The sequence below is a fragment of the Bombina bombina genome, chromosome 7, assembly GCF_027579735.1.
Source record: "Bombina bombina isolate aBomBom1 chromosome 7, aBomBom1.pri, whole genome shotgun sequence".
Classification (NCBI taxonomy): Eukaryota; Metazoa; Chordata; class Amphibia; order Anura; family Bombinatoridae; genus Bombina; species Bombina bombina.
In genome coordinates, this window is record NC_069505.1 from 522,105,073 (window position 1) to 522,120,675 (window position 15,603).

Here is a 15,603-nt window from a genome sequence, read left to right on the forward strand (position 1 = left end):
GCACTCATGTCATTGGGATATGTGCATTACTAGGCATGTCACCCTGGCACACATGTCACTGTGATATGGGCATTTCTAGGCATGTCACACTGGCACACGTGTCACTGGGATATGTTCATTACAAGTCATGTCACACTGGCACACGTGTCACTGGGATATGTTCATTAAAAGGCATGTCACACTGGCTCACGTGTGTTACTTGATATGTTCATTACTAGACATGTCACACTGGTACACGTGTCACTGGGATATGTCCATTACAAGCCGTGTCACACTGGCACTCGTGTCACTGGGATATGCTCTTTACTAGACATGTCACACTGGCACATGTGTCACTGGGATATTTGCATTACTAGGCATGTCACACAGGCACACGTGAGTCACTGGGACATTTGCATTACCAGGCATGTCACACTGGCACATGTGTCATTGGGATATGTGCATTACTAGGCATGTCACACTGGCACTCGTTTCACTGGGATATGTTCATTACTAGGCATGTCACCATGGACACCTGTCAGTGGGATATGTTTATTACAAGGCATGTCACACTGGCAAACGTGTCACTGGGATATTTGCATTACTAGGCATGTCACACTGGCACTCATGTGACTGGGATATGTTCAATTCTAGGCACGTCACACTGGCACACGTGTCACTGGGATATGTTCAGTTCTAGGCATGTCACACTTGCACACGTGTCACTGGGATATGTTTATTACTAGTCATGTCACATTGGCACTCGTGTCATTGGGATATGTGCATTACTAGGCATGTCACACTGGTACACGTGTCACTGGAATATATTCATTACTAGGCATGTCACACTGGCACATGTATCACTGGAATATGTTATATACTAGGCATGTCAATCTGGCACTTGCGTGACTGGGAAATGTTTATTACTAGGCATGTCACACTGGCACTTATGTCACTGGGATATGTGCATTACTAGGCTGTCACACTGGCACACGTGTCACTGGGATATGTTCATTACTAGGCATGTCACACTGGCACTCATGTGTCACTGGGATTTGTTCATTACTAGGCATGTCACACTGGCACACATGTCACTGTGATATGGGCATTTCTAGGCATGTCACACTGGCACACGTGTCACTGGGATATGTTCATTACAAGTCATGGCACACTGGCACACGTGTCACTGGGATATGTTCATTAAAAGGCATGTCACACTGGCTCACGTGTGTTACTTGATATGTTCATTACTAGACATGTCACACTGGTACACGTGTCACTGAGATATGTCCATTACAAGCCGTGTCACACTGGCACTCGTGTCACTGGGATATGCTCTTTACTAGACATGTCACACTGGCACATGTGTCACTGGGATATTTGCATTACTAGGCATGTCACACTGGCACTCGTTTCACTGGGATATGTTCATTACTAGGCATGTCACACTGGCACTCATGTGACTGGGATATGTTCATTACTAGGCATGTCACCATGGACACCTGTCAGTGGGATATGTTTATTACAAGGCATGTCACACTGGCAAACGTGTCACTGGGATATTTGCATTACTAGGCATGTCACACTGGCACACGTGTCACTGGGATATGTTCAGTTCTAGGCATGTCACACTTACACACGTGTCACTGGGATATGTTTATTACTAGTCATGTCACATTGGCACTCATGTCATTGGGATATGTGCATTACTAGGCATGTCACACTGGTACACGTGTCACTGGAATATATTCATTACTAGGCATGTCACACTGGCACATGTATCACTGGAATATGTTATATACTAGGCATGTCAATCTGGCACTTGCGTGACTGGGAAATGTTCATTACTAGGCATGTCACACTGGCACTTATGTCACTGGGATATGTGCATTACTAGGCTGTCACACTGGCACACGTGTCACTGGGATATGTTCATTACTAGGCATGTCACACTGGCACTCATGTATCACTGGGATATGTGCATTACTAGGCATGTCACACTGGCACTTATATCACTGGGATATGTGCATTACTAGGCATGTCACACTGGCACACGTATCACTGGGATATGTGCATTACTAGGCATGTCACACTGGCACACGTATCACTGGGATATGTTCATTACTAGGCATGTCACACTGGCACACTTGTCCCTGGGATAAATGCATTACTAGGCATGTCACACTGGCACTTATGTCACTGGGATATGTGTATTACTAAAATGATGAGATGGCTACAGCATAAGTATTGCAGCAAATAGTTGTGCACAGTTCCCAGGTTCTGCCAAACCTGTTGTTAGGCTGTATTGTAGTCACATGATTAAGGTCTATTAAGACCGAAACGTTGTGCTGTGTTTTTTTGATGTCCCAATAAAGCAACTTTAAAAATGATCATTGTGGTGCTGTTCCCATATGTGTATTACTAGGCATGTCACACTGGCACATGTGTCACTGGAATATGTTATATACTAGGCATGTTAAACTGGCACTTGCGTGACTGGGATATGTGCATTACTAGACATGTCACACTGGTACACGTTTCACTGGGATATGTTCATTACTAGGTATTTCATACTGGCACACACGTCACTGGGATATGTTCATTACTAGGCATGTCACACTGGCACTTGCGTGACTGGGATATGTTCATTACTAGCCATGTCACACAGGCACACGTTTCACTGGGATATGTGCATTACTAGGCATGTCACACTGGCACTCGTGTCACTGGGATATGTGCATTACTAGGCATGTCACACTGGCACTCGTGTCACTGGGATATGTGCATTACTAGACATGTCACACTGGTACACGTGTCACTGGGATATGTTCATTACTAGGCATGTCACACTGGCTCTCGTGTCACTGGGATATGTGCATTACTAGACATGTCACACTGGTACACGTGTCACTGGGATATGTTCATTACTAGGCATGTCACACAGGCACACGTTTCACTGGGATATGTTCATTACTAGGCATGTCACACAGGCACACGTTTCAATGAGATATGTTCATTACTAGACATGTCACACTGGCACTCGTGTCCCTGGGATATGTACATTACTAGACATGTCACACTGGCACTCGTATCACTGGGATATTGTGTGTGTAATTTAAAAAAAATACTTTTTTCTTTTAGTATCCTTTGTTGAAAAGCATGCCTGTTTAGGCTCATGAGTAGCAATGCACTACTGAACACTATGTGCTAATTGATGGCTACACACAAATTCCATAATTCATTGGTTCACTTAATGTGTTCAGCTAGCTCCCAGTAGTGCATTGCTGCTTTGGAGCTGACACTTTAACAAAAGATACCCAGAGAACAAAGAAAATTTGAGGATTGAAGTAAATTAGAAAGACTCTCAAAAACTACGTGCTCTGTCTGAATCACAAAAGTTTCATTTTGACTTTCATGTTCCTTTAAGTGACATTGGGCTATGTGGGTGATATTAAATTGTATTTGTGAGACAGTTTTTGTGTGTTGTGATGTTTGTCACTCACCTGCAGCCACACATAAATATTGCTGTGTGCCTGCTGGTGAGTGCCAGGTTTTCTGTGTGTTGTGTTGATAAGTTTTATGTTTTTTCTATTGGTCTGTCACCCAGGCAGGTTAGGGGTTAACTGCCTGGGTTACTGGGAACTGTACAGCTGTCTGTTAGTCTTTAGGACTGTGCAGTTTACAATGACTTGGGTTGTGTATCAAGTCCGGTCTGAGAGTGCAGTCCATTCCTGTGTTTTGTATGTACTCAGGGAAATCACAAATGCTTGTGTCACTCTGGGAGGTTCCAAGCTGGTTTGTTTAAAAGCAATGCATTGTGTGAGTACAGGTTAGGATCCCAGGAGGGCAGAGACCTTGATGTGGTCCTGGGTTGTAACCATTTTACACCAAATGCAACTGACTTTTAAATATTGCTGTGTGCCTGCTGGTGAGTGCCAGGTTTTCTGTGTGTTGTGTTGATCTTTTTTATAAGTTTCCCTATGGGCTAGTCACCCAGGCAGCTCAGGGTTAACTGCCTCGGTTGCTAGGAACTGTACAGCTGTTGGTCAGTATTCAGGGCTGTGCAGTTTACAGAGATTTAGGATGTTTACCCTGTCCGGTCTGAGATTGTGGTCCATTCCTGTGTTTTGGAGAAACACAAATGCACTTGCCCAAATGTCTATGAGAGACGCACCTTGTGTCACACACATCTCCATATCATCCTGTTTTCTTGTCTTTTTTTCCCTAACACTACTTCCCTGGATTATAATTTATTTTTTATCTATTTATAAACCAACAAATCATTATCTCTGACATGTTACAAAAATATACCAACCTTACACATATTTGCCATGTCTTACCGTTTGATAAGAAATCATTTTAATATTACACCTTACAGATTCTATTTATTAAAAACAAATATATTGTTATGTACATTCCATCTGTGAAATGTGGTAGTTTTCCCCCCCAATATGCAGAGAACAAGGTATTGCATAACTGTAGCTTTTACAACTCTTTTTAGAATCTGCTCTAGGAGAGAAGTGAAGGGAAGTGATGGGTAAAGAGTTAAAAGGAGAGAGTGAGAGCAGGTTTGCTGGTACCCAGAATGCAATGGGAGGATGCTGATGAGAGACGTTGCCATCTTCCTCCACCCCTCCTCTCCTCCAGTATCCTCAGCATCCCTCCTGTACGTCCCTTATGCACAGCACATATATCCAGAGAGAAAAAGCCTTGGGTGTTCGTCAACATGGGCCACAACCTCCGTTAAAGACCATGGGAGATCCCAAGACAGTTGGGGGAAGTGTAAGGTTGCCTCCAGGACCTGAACTAGAGGCAGAGAGCAGAATCCAGAAAGCGGCCGAGTTCAAGGCTGAAGGCAACCGATGCTACAAAGACAAGAAATATAGGGAAGCCATTGGCAAGTATCATCGGGCCTTGCTGGTCATTAAGGGCGTTCACGAAGGAGGAGATGGGCTGAGATTGACTGAAGCCCAGAAAGTCCGTGTGGAAGCCACTGAAATAGAGTGTTACGACAGCCTGACTGGTATGTGGTGATGCAAGGGGGGGGGGGGGGGTGATACAGCTGTGATGGGGAAGGGAGGGGTGAGGAGGAGGAGGCAGCTATGATTATCTATGTCTTGTTCACTGAAGTGGAAGTAAAGTACTGTTTAACCCGTTTGTTTCTGAAGATTCTGAAAAGGGAAAAGGCTGTGGGGGATCAGGAGGGGGGGATCTATTCAATCAAATTGTTAAGTTCCTCTCTATCAGAGGTCTGCAATACAGAAGGGCTGGAAGGATCAGCTATATTTGTGTGTGTGTAGTTTTATGCAGTATATATCTTATATATTTGTATGTATGTATATTTACATGGGGACATGTCCCATAGCTCTCTCCTGTCTGTGTCACTGTGTCACCCTGCATGGGGAGTGACAGACTTCATGTCCCATAGCTCTCTCCTGTCTGACAGCCGAAGGGGGAGTGACAGACTTTGTGTCCCATAGCTCCCTCCTGTCTGTGTCACTGTGTTACCCCATAGCTTCCTATTGCCTGTGTCACCCTGCATGGGGAGTGACAGACTTCATGTCCCATAGCTCCCTCCTGTTTGTCTCACTGTGTCACCCTGCAGTGTGACAAACTTCATGTCCCATAGCCCCCTCCTGTCTGTGTCACTGTGTCACCCTGCAGTGTGACAAACTTCATGTCCCATAGCCCCCTCCTGTCGTGTCTGTGTCACTGTGTCATCCTGCATGGGGAGTGACAGACTTCATGTCCCATAGGTCCCTCCTGACTGTGTCACCCTGCAGTGTGAGTGACAGACTTCATGTCCCATAGCCCCCTCCTGTCATGTCTGTGTCACTGTGTCACCCTGCACAGGGAGTGACAAACTTCATGTCCAATAGCTTCCTATTGACTGTCACCGTGCATGGGGAGTGACAGACTTCATGTCCCATAGCTTCCTATTTATTGACTGTCACCGTGCATGGGGAGTGACAGACTTCATGTCCCATAGCTCTCTCCTGTCTGACAGCCGAAGGGGGAGTGACAGACTTCATGTCCCATAGCTCCCTCCTGTCTGTGCCACTGTGTCACCCTGCAGTGTGAGTGACAGACTTCATGTCCCATAGCTCCCTTCTGTCTGTGTCACTGTGTTACCCTGCATGGGGAGTGACAGACTTCATGTCCCATAGCTCCCTCCTGTCTGTGTCACTGTGTCACCCTGCATGGGGAGTGACAGACTTCATGTCCCATAGCTCCCTCCTGACTGTGTCACTGTGTCACCCTGCAGTGTGAGTGACAGACTTCATGTCCCATAGCTCCCTCCTGTCTGTGTCACTGTGTCACCCTGCAGTGTGAGTGACAGACTTCATGTCCCATAGCTCCCTTCTGTCTGTGTCACTGTGTCACCCTGCAGTGTGAGTGACAGATTTCATGTCCCATAGCTCCCTCCTGTCTGTGTCACTGTGTCACCCTGCATGGGGAGTGACAGACTTCATGTCCCATAGCTCCCTCCTGTCTGTGTCACTGTGTCACCCTGCAGAGGGAGTGACAGACTTCATGCCCCATAGCTCCCTCCTGTCTGTGTCACTGTGTCACCCTGCAGTGTGAGTGACAGACTTCATGTCCCATAGCTCCCTCCTGTCTGTGTCACTGTGTCACCCTGCAGGGGGAGTGACAGACTTCATGTCCCATAGCTCCCTCCTGTCTGTGTCACTGTGTCACCCTGCATGGGGAGTGACAGACTTCATGTCCCATAGCTCCCTCCTGTCTGTGTCACTGTGTCACCCTGCAGGGGGAGTGACAGACTTCATGTCCCATAGCTCCCTCCTGTCTGTGTCACTGTGTCACCCTGCAGGGGGAGTGACAGACTTCATGTCCCATAGCTCCCTCCTGTCTGTGTCACTGTGTCACCCTGCAGGGGGAGTGACAGAGTTTGTGTCCCATAGCTTCCTATTGTCTGTGTCACTGTGTCACCCTGCAGTGTGAGTGACAGACTTCATGTCCCATAGCTCCCTCCTGTCTGTGTCACTGTGTCACCCTGCAGGGTGGGTGACAGACTTTGTGTCCCATAGCTCCCTCCTGTCTGTGTCACTGTGTCACCCTGCATGGGGAGTGACAGATTTCATGTCCCATAGCTCCCTCTCCCTCCTGTCTGTGTCACTGTGTCACCCTGCAGGGGGAGTGACAGACTTCATGTCCCATAGCTTCCTCCTGTCTGTGTCACTGTGTCACCCTGCAGGGGAAGTGACAGATTCATGTCCCATAGCTCCCTCCTGTCTGTGTCACTGTGTTACCCTGCATGGGGAGTGACAGACTTTGTGTCCCATAGCTCCCTCCTGTCTGTGTCACTGTGTCACCCTGCAGTGTGAGTGACAGACTTCATGTCCCATAGCTCCCTCCTGTCTGGGTCACTGTGTCATCCTGCAAGGGGAGTGACAGACTTTGTGTCCCATAGCTCCCTCCTGTCTGTGTCACTGTGTCACCCTGCAGGGGGAGTGACAGACTTCATGTCCCATAGCTCCCTCCTGTCTGTGTCACTGTGTCATCCTGCAAGGGGAGTGACAGACTTCGTGTCCCATAGCTCCCTCCTGTCTGTGTCACTGTGTCACCCTGCAGGGGGAGTGACAGACTTCATGTCCCATAGCTCCCTCCTGTCTGTGTCACTGTGTCACCCTGCAGTGTGAGTGACAGACTTCATGTCCCATAGCTCCCTTCTGTCTGTGTCACTGTGTTACCCTGCATGGGGAGTGACAGACTTCATGTCCCATAGCTCCCTCCTGTCTGTGTCACTGTGTCACCCTGCATGGGGAGTGACAGACTTCATGTCCCATAGCTCCCTCCTGACTGTGTCACTGTGTCACCCTGCAGTGTGAGTGACAGACTTCATGTCCCATAGCTCCCTCCTGTCTGTGTCACTGTGTCACCCTGCAGTGTGAGTGACAGACTTCATGTCCCATAGCTCCCTTCTGTCTGTGTCACTGTGTCCCCCTGCAGTGTGAGTGACAGATTTCATGTCCCATAGCTCCCTCCTGTCTGTGTCACTGTGTCACCCTGCATGGGGAGTGACAGACTTCATGTCCCATAGCTCCCTCCTGTCTGTGTCACTGTGTCACCCTGCAGAGGGAGTGACAGACTTCATGTCCCATAGCTCCCTCCTGTCTGTGTCACTGTGTCACCCTGCAGTGTGAGTGACAGACTTCATGTCCCATAGCTCCCTCCTGTCTGTGTCACTGTGTCACCCTGCAGGGGGAGTGACAGACTTCATGTCCCATAGCTCCCTCCTGTCTGTGTCACTGTGTCACCCTGCATGGGGAGTGACAGACTTCATGTCCCATAGCTCCCTCCTGTCTGTGTCACTGTGTCACCCTGCAGGGGGAGTGACAGACTTCATGTCCCATAGCTCCCTCCTGTCTGTGTCACTGTGTCACCCTGCATGGGGAGTGACAGACTTCATGTCCCATAGCTCCCTCCTGTCTGTGTCACTGTGTCACCCTGCAGGGGGAGTGACAGAGTTTGTGTCCCATAGCTTCCTATTGTCTGTGTCACTGTGTCACCCTGCAGTGTGAGTGACAGACTTCATGTCCCATAGCTCCCTCCTGTCTGTGTCACTGTGTCACCCTGCAGGGTGGGTGACAGACTTTGTGTCCCATAGCTCCCTCCTGTCTGTGTCACTGTGTCACCCTGCATGGGGAGTGACAGATTTCATGTCCCATAGCTCCCTCTCCCTCCTGTCTGTGTCACTGTGTCACCCTGCAGGGGGAGTGACAGACTTCATGTCCCATAGCTTCCTCCTGTCTGTGTCACTGTGTCACCCTGCAGGGGGAGTGACAGACTTCATGTCCCATAGCTCCCTCCTGTCTGTGTCACTGTGTTACCCTGCATGGGGAGTGACAGACTTTGTGTCCCATAGCTCCCTCCTGTCTGTGTCACTGTGTCACCCTGCAGTGTGAGTGACAGACTTCATGTCCCATAGCTCCCTCCTGTCTGGGTCACTGTGTCATCCTGCAAGGGGAGTGACAGACTTCGTGTCCCATAGCTCCCTCCTGTCTGTGTCACTGTGTCACCCTGCAGGGGGAGTGACAGACTTCATGTCCCATAGCTCCCTCCTGTCTGTGTCACTGTGTCATCCTGCAAGGGGAGTGACAGACTTTGTGTCCCATAGCTCCCTCCTGTCCGTGTCACTGTGTCATCCTGCAGGGGGAGTGACAGACTTCATGTCCCATAGCTCCCTCCTGTCCATGTCACTGTGTCATCCTGCAGGGGGAGTGACAGACTTCATGTCCCATAGCTTCCTATTGTCTGTGTCACTGTGTCACCCTGCAAGGGGAGTGACAGACTTTGTGTCCCATAGCTCCCTCCTGTCCGTGTCACTGTGTCATCCTGCAGGGGGAGTGACAGACTTCATGTCCCATAGCTCCCTCCTGTCCATGTCACTGTGTCATCCTGCAGGGGGAGTGACAGACTTCATGTCCCATAGCTCCCTCCTGTCTGTGTCACTGTGTCACCCTGCATGGGGAGTGACAGACTTCATGTCCCATAGCTCCCTCCTGTCTGTGTCACTGTGTCACCCTGCAGGGGGAGTGACAGAGTTTGTGTCCCATAGCTTCCTATTGTCTGTGTCACTGTGTCACCCTGCAGTGTGAGTGACAGACTTCATGTCCCATAGCTCCCTCCTGTCTGTGTCACTGTGTCACCCTGCAGGGTGGGTGACAAACTTTGTGTCCCATAGCTCCCTCCTGTCTGTGTCACTGTGTCACCCTGCATGGGGAGTGACAGATTTCATGTCCCATAGCTCCCTCTCCCTCCTGTCTGTGTCACTGTGTCACCCTGCAGGGGGAGTGACAGACTTCATGTCCCATAGCTTCCTCCTGTCTGTGTCACTGTGTCACCCTGCAGGGGGAGTGACAGACTTCATGTCCCATAGCTCCCTCCTGTCTGTGTCACTGTGTTACCCTGCATGGGGAGTGACAGACTTTGTGTCCCATAGCTCCCTCCTGTCTGTGTCACTGTGTCACCCTGCAGTGTGAGTGACAGACTTCATGTCCCATAGCTCCCTCCTGTCTGGGTCACTGTGTCATCCTGCAAGGGGAGTGACAGACTTCGTGTCCCATAGCTCCCTCCTGTCTGTGTCACTGTGTCACCCTGCAGGGGGAGTGACAGACTTCATGTCCCATAGCTCCCTCCTGTCTGTGTCACTGTGTCATCCTGCAAGGGGAGTGACAGACTTTGTGTCCCATAGCTCCCTCCTGTCCGTGTCACTGTGTCATCCTGCAGGGGGAGTGACAGACTTCATGTCCCATAGCTCCCTCCTGTCCATGTCACTGTGTCATCCTGCAGGGGGAGTGACAGACTTCATGTCCCATAGCTTCCTATTGTCTGTGTCACTGTGTTACCCTGCAAGGGGAGTGACAGACTTTGTGTCCCATAGCTCCCTCCTGATTGTTTCACTGTGTCAACCTGCAGTGTGAGTGACAGACTTTATGTCCCATAGCTTCATCTTTTCTGTGTCACTGTCACCCTGCAGTGTGAGTGACAGACTTCATGTCCCATAGCTCCCTCCTGTCTGTGTCACTGTGTCACCCTGCAGGGGGAGTGACAGACTTCATGTCCCATAGCTTCCTATTGTCTGTGTCACTGTGTCACCCTGCAAGGGGAGTGACAGACTTTGTGTCCCATAGCTCCCTCCTGATTGTGTCACTGTGTCAACCTGCAGTGTGAGTGACAGACTTTATGTCCCATAGCTTCCTCTTTTCTGTGTCACTGTCACCCTGCAGTGTGAGTGACAGACTTCATGTCCCATAGCTCCCTCCTGTCTGTGTCACTGTGTCACCCTGCAGGGGGAGTGACAGACTTCATGTCCCATAGCTTCCTATTGTCTGTGTCACTGTGTCACCCTGCAGTGTGAGTGACAGATTTAATGTCCCATAGCTCCCTCCTGTCTGTGCCACTGTGTCACCCTGCAAGGGGAGTGACAGACTTTGTGTCCCATAGCTCCCTCCTGTCTGTGTCACTGTGTCACCCTGCAGGGGGAGTGACAGACTTCATGTCCCATAGCTCCCTCCTGTCTGTGTCACTGTGTCACCCTGCATGGGGAGTGACAGACTTCATGTCCCATAGCTCCCTCCTGTCTGTGTCACTGTGTCACCCTGCAGGGGGAGTGACAGACTTTGTGTCCCATAGCTCCCTCCTGTCTGTGTCACTGTGTCACCCTGCATGGGGAGTGACAGACTTCATGTCCCATAGCTCCCTCCTGTCTGTGTCACTGTGTCACCCTGCAGAGGGAGTGACAGACTTCATGTCCCATAGCTCCCTCCTGTCTGTGTCACTGTGTCACCCTGCAGTTTGAGTGACAGACTTCATGTCCCATAGCTCCCTCCTGTCTGTGTCACTGTGTCACCCTGCAGGGGGAGTGACAGACTTCATGTCTCATAGCTCCCTCCTGTCTGTGTCACTGTGTCACCCTGCAGGGGGAGTGACAGACTTCATGTCCCATAGCTCCCTCCTGTCTGTGTCACTGTGTCACCCTGCATGGGGAGTGACAGACTTCATGTCCCATAGCTCCCTCCTGTCTGTGTCACTGTGTCACCCTGCAGGGGGAGTGACAGACTTCATGTCTCATAGCTCCCTCCTGTCTGTGTCACTGTGTCACCCTGCAGGGGGAGTGACAGACTTCATGTCCCATAGCTCCCTCCTGTCTGTGTCACTGTGTCACCCTGCAGGGGGAGTGACAGAGTTTGTGTCCCATAGCTTCCTATTGTCTGTGTCACTGTGTCACCCTGCAGTGTGAGTGACAGACTTCATGTCCCATAGCTCCCTCCTGTCTGTGTCACTGTGTCACCCGGCAGGGTGGGTGACAGACTTTGTGTCCCATAGCTCCCTCCTGTCTGTGTCACTGTGTCACCCTGCATGGGGAGTGACAGATTTCATGTCCCATAGCTCCCTCTCCCTCCTGTCTGTGTCACTGTGTCACCCTGCAGGGGGAGTGACAGACTTCATGTCCCATAGCTTCCTCCTGTCTGTGTCACTGTGTCACCCTGCAGGGGGAGTGACAGACTTCATGTCCCATAGCTCCCTCCTGTCTGTGTCACTGTGTTACCCTGCATGGGGAGTGACAGACTTTGTGTTCCATAGCTCCCTCCTGTCTGTGTCACTGTGTCACCCTGCAGTGTGAGTGACAGACTTCATGTCCCATAGCTCCCTCCTGTCTGGGTCACTGTGTCATCCTGCAAGGGGAGTGACAGACTTTGTGTCCCATAGCTCCCTCCTGTCTGTGTCACCGTGTCACCCTGCAGGGGGAGTGACAGACTTCATGTCCCATAGCTCCCTCCTGTCTGTTTCACTGTGTCATCCTGCAAGGGGAGTGACAGACTTTGTGTCCCATAGCTCCCTCCTGTCCGTGTCACTGTGTCATCCTGCAGGGGGAGTGACAGACTTCATGTCCCATAGCTCCCTCCTGTCCATGTCACTGTGTCATCCTGCAGGGGGAGTGACAGACTTCATGTCCCATAGCTTCCTATTGTCTGTGTCACTGTGTCACCCTGCAAGGGGAGTGACAGACTTTGTGTCCCATAGCTCCCTCCTGATTTTGTCACTGTGTCAACCTGCAGTGTGAGTGACAGACTTTATGTCCCATAGCTTCCTCTTTTCTGTGTCACAGTCACCCTGCAGTGTGAGTGACAGACTTCATGTCCAATAGCTCCCTCCTGTCTGTGTCACTGTGTCACCCTGCAGGGGGAGTGACAGACTTCATGTCCCATAGCTTCCTATTGTCTGTGTCACCCTGCAAAGGGAGTGACAGACTTTGTGTCCCATAGCTCCCTCCTGATTGTGTCACTGTGTCAACCTGCAGTGTGAGTGACAGACTTTATGTCCCATAGCTTCCTCTTTTCTGTGTCACTGTCACCCTGCAGTGTGAGTGACAGACTTCATGTCCCATAGCTCCCTCCTGTCTGTGTCACTGTGTCACCCTGCAGGGGGAGTGACAGACTTCATGTCCCATAGCTTCCTATTGTCTGTGTCACTGTGTCACCCTGCAGTGTGAGTGACAGATTTAATGTCCCATAGCTCCCTCCTGTCTGTGCCACTGTGTCACCCTGCAAGGGGAGTGACAGACTTTGTGTCCCATAGCTCCCTCCTGTCTGTGTCACTGTGTCACCCTGCAGGGGGAGTGACAGACTTCATGTCCCATAGCTCCCTCCTGTCTGTGTCACTGTGTCACCCTGCAGTGTGAGTGACAGACTTCATGTCCCATAGCTCCATCCTGTCTGTGTCACCCTGCAGGGGGAGTGACAGACTTTGTGTCCCATAGCTCCCCCCTGTCTGTGTCACTGTGTCACCCTGCAGTGTGAGTGACAGACTTTGTGTCCCATAGCTCCCTCCTGTCTGTGTCACTGTGTCACCCTGCAGTGTGAGTGACAGACTTCATGTCCCATAGCTCCCTTTTATCTGTGTCACTGTGTCACCCTGCATTAGGAGTGACAGACTTCATGTCCCATAGCTCCCTCCTGTCTGTGTCACTGTGTCACCCTGCAGGGGGAGTGAAAGACTTCATGTCCCATAGCTCCCTCCTGTCTGTGTCACTGTGTCACCCTGCAGGGGGAGTGACAGACTTCATGTCCCATAGCCCCCTCCTGTCTGTGTCACTGTGTCACCCTGCAGAGGGAGTGATAAACTTCATGTCCCATAGCTTCCTATTGTCTGTGTCACTGTGTCACCCTGCAGGAGGAGGGACAGACTTCATGTCCCATAGCTCCCTTCTGTCTGTGTCACTGTGTCACCCTGCAGGAGGAGGGACAGACTTCATGTCCCATAGCTCCCTCCTGTCTGTGTCACTGTGTCACCCTGCAGGAGGAGTGACAGACTTCATGTCCCATAGCTCCCTCCTGTCTGTGTCACTGTCACCCTGCAGGGGGAGTGACAGACTTCATGCCCCATAGCTCCCTCCTGTCCATGTCACAGTGTCACCCTGCAGGGGGAGTGACAGACTTCATGTCCAATAGCTCCCTCCTGTCTGTGTCACTGTGTCACCCTGCAGGGGGAGTGACAGACTTCACGTCCCATAGCTCCCTCCTGTCTGTGTCACTGTGTCACCCTGCAGGGGGAGTGACAGACTTCATGTCCCATAGCTCCCTCCTGTCTGTGTCACTGTGTCACCCTGCAGGGGGAGTGACAGACTTCATGTCCCATAGCTCCCTCCTGTCTGTGTCACTGTGTCACCCTGCAGAGGAAGTGACAGACTTTGTGTCCCATAGCTTCCTCCTGTCTGTGTCACTGTGTCACCCTGCAGGGGGAGTGATAGACTTCATGTCCCATAGCTCCCTCCTGTCCGTGTCACTGTGTCATCCTGCAGGGGGAGTGACAGACTTCATGTCCCATAGCTCCCTCCTGTCCATGTCACTGTGTCATCCTGCAGGGGGAGTGACAGACTTCATGTCCCATAGCTTCCTATTGTCTGTGTCACTGTGTCACCCTGCAAGGGGAGTGACAGACTTTGTGTCCCATAGCTCCCTCCTGATTGTGTCACTGTGTCAACCTGCAGTGTGAGTGACAGACTTTATGTCCCATAGCTTCCTCTTTTCTGTGTCACTGTCACCCTGCAGTGTGAGTGACAGACTTCATGTCCCATAGCTCCCTCCTGTCTGTGTCACTGTGTCACCCTGCAGGGGGAGTGACAGACTTCATGTCCCATAGCTTCCTATTGTCTGTGTCACTGTGTCACCCTGCAAGGGGAGTGACAGACTTTGTGTCCCATAGCTCCCTCCTGATTGTGTCACTGTGTCAACCTGCAGTGTGAGTGACAGACTTTATGTCCCATAGCTTCCTCTTTTCTGTGTCACTGTCACCCTGCAGTGTGAGTGACAGACTTCATGTCCCATAGCTCCCTCCTGTCTGTGTCACTGTGTCACCCTGCAGGGGGAGTGACAGACTTCATGTCCCATAGCTTCCTATTGTCTGTGTCACTGTGTCACCCTGCAGTGTGAGTGACAGATTTAATGTCCCATAGCTCCCTCCTGTCTGTGCCACTGTGTCACCCTGCAAGGGGAGTGACAGACTTTGTGTCCCATAGCTCCCTCCTGTCTGTGTCACTGTGTCACCCTGCAGGGGGAGTGACAGACTTCATGTCCCATAGCTCCCTCCTGTCTGTGTCACTGTGTCACCCTGCAGTGTGAGTGACAGACTTCATGTCCCATAGCTCCATCCTGTCTGTGTCACTGTGTCACCCTGCAGGGGGAGTGACAGACTTTGTGTCCCATAGCTCCCTCCTGTCTGTGTCACTGTGTCACCCTGCAGTGTTAGTGACAGACTTTGTGTCCCATAGCTCCCTCCTGTCTGTGTCACTGTGTCACCCTGCAGTGTGAGTGACAGACTTCATGTCCCATAGCTCCCTTTTATCTGTGTCACTGTGTCACCCTGCATTAGGAGTGACAGACTTCATGTCCCATAGCTCCCTCCTGTCTGTGTCACTGTGTCACCCTGCAGGGGGAGTGAAAGACTTCATGTCCCATAGCTCCCTCCTGTCTGTGTCACTGTGTCACCCTGCAGGGGGAGTGACAGACTTCATGTCCCATAGCCCCCTCCTGTCTGTGTCACTGTGTCACCCTGCAGAGGGAGTGATAAACTTCATGTCCCATAGCTTCCTATTGTCTG

At 50.8% G+C, this 15,603-nt stretch overlaps 1 protein-coding gene across 1 annotated transcript in view; it reads left to right on the top strand.

Moving 5' to 3' along the window:
- The first annotated feature begins 3,818 nt into the window (after positions 1 to 3,818).
- The window catches only part of TTC9B (tetratricopeptide repeat domain 9B), a 23,705-nt gene continuing 11,920 nt past the window's right edge, over positions 3,819 to 15,603 (top strand). The window contains exons 1-2 of the mRNA XM_053689121.1: positions 3,819 to 3,907; positions 4,481 to 5,002. Of these exons, the coding sequence (XP_053545096.1) occupies positions 4,657 to 5,002 (346 nt within the window). The 5' untranslated portion in view covers positions 3,819 to 3,907; positions 4,481 to 4,656. The remainder of the gene's footprint in view (positions 3,908 to 4,480; positions 5,003 to 15,603) is intronic.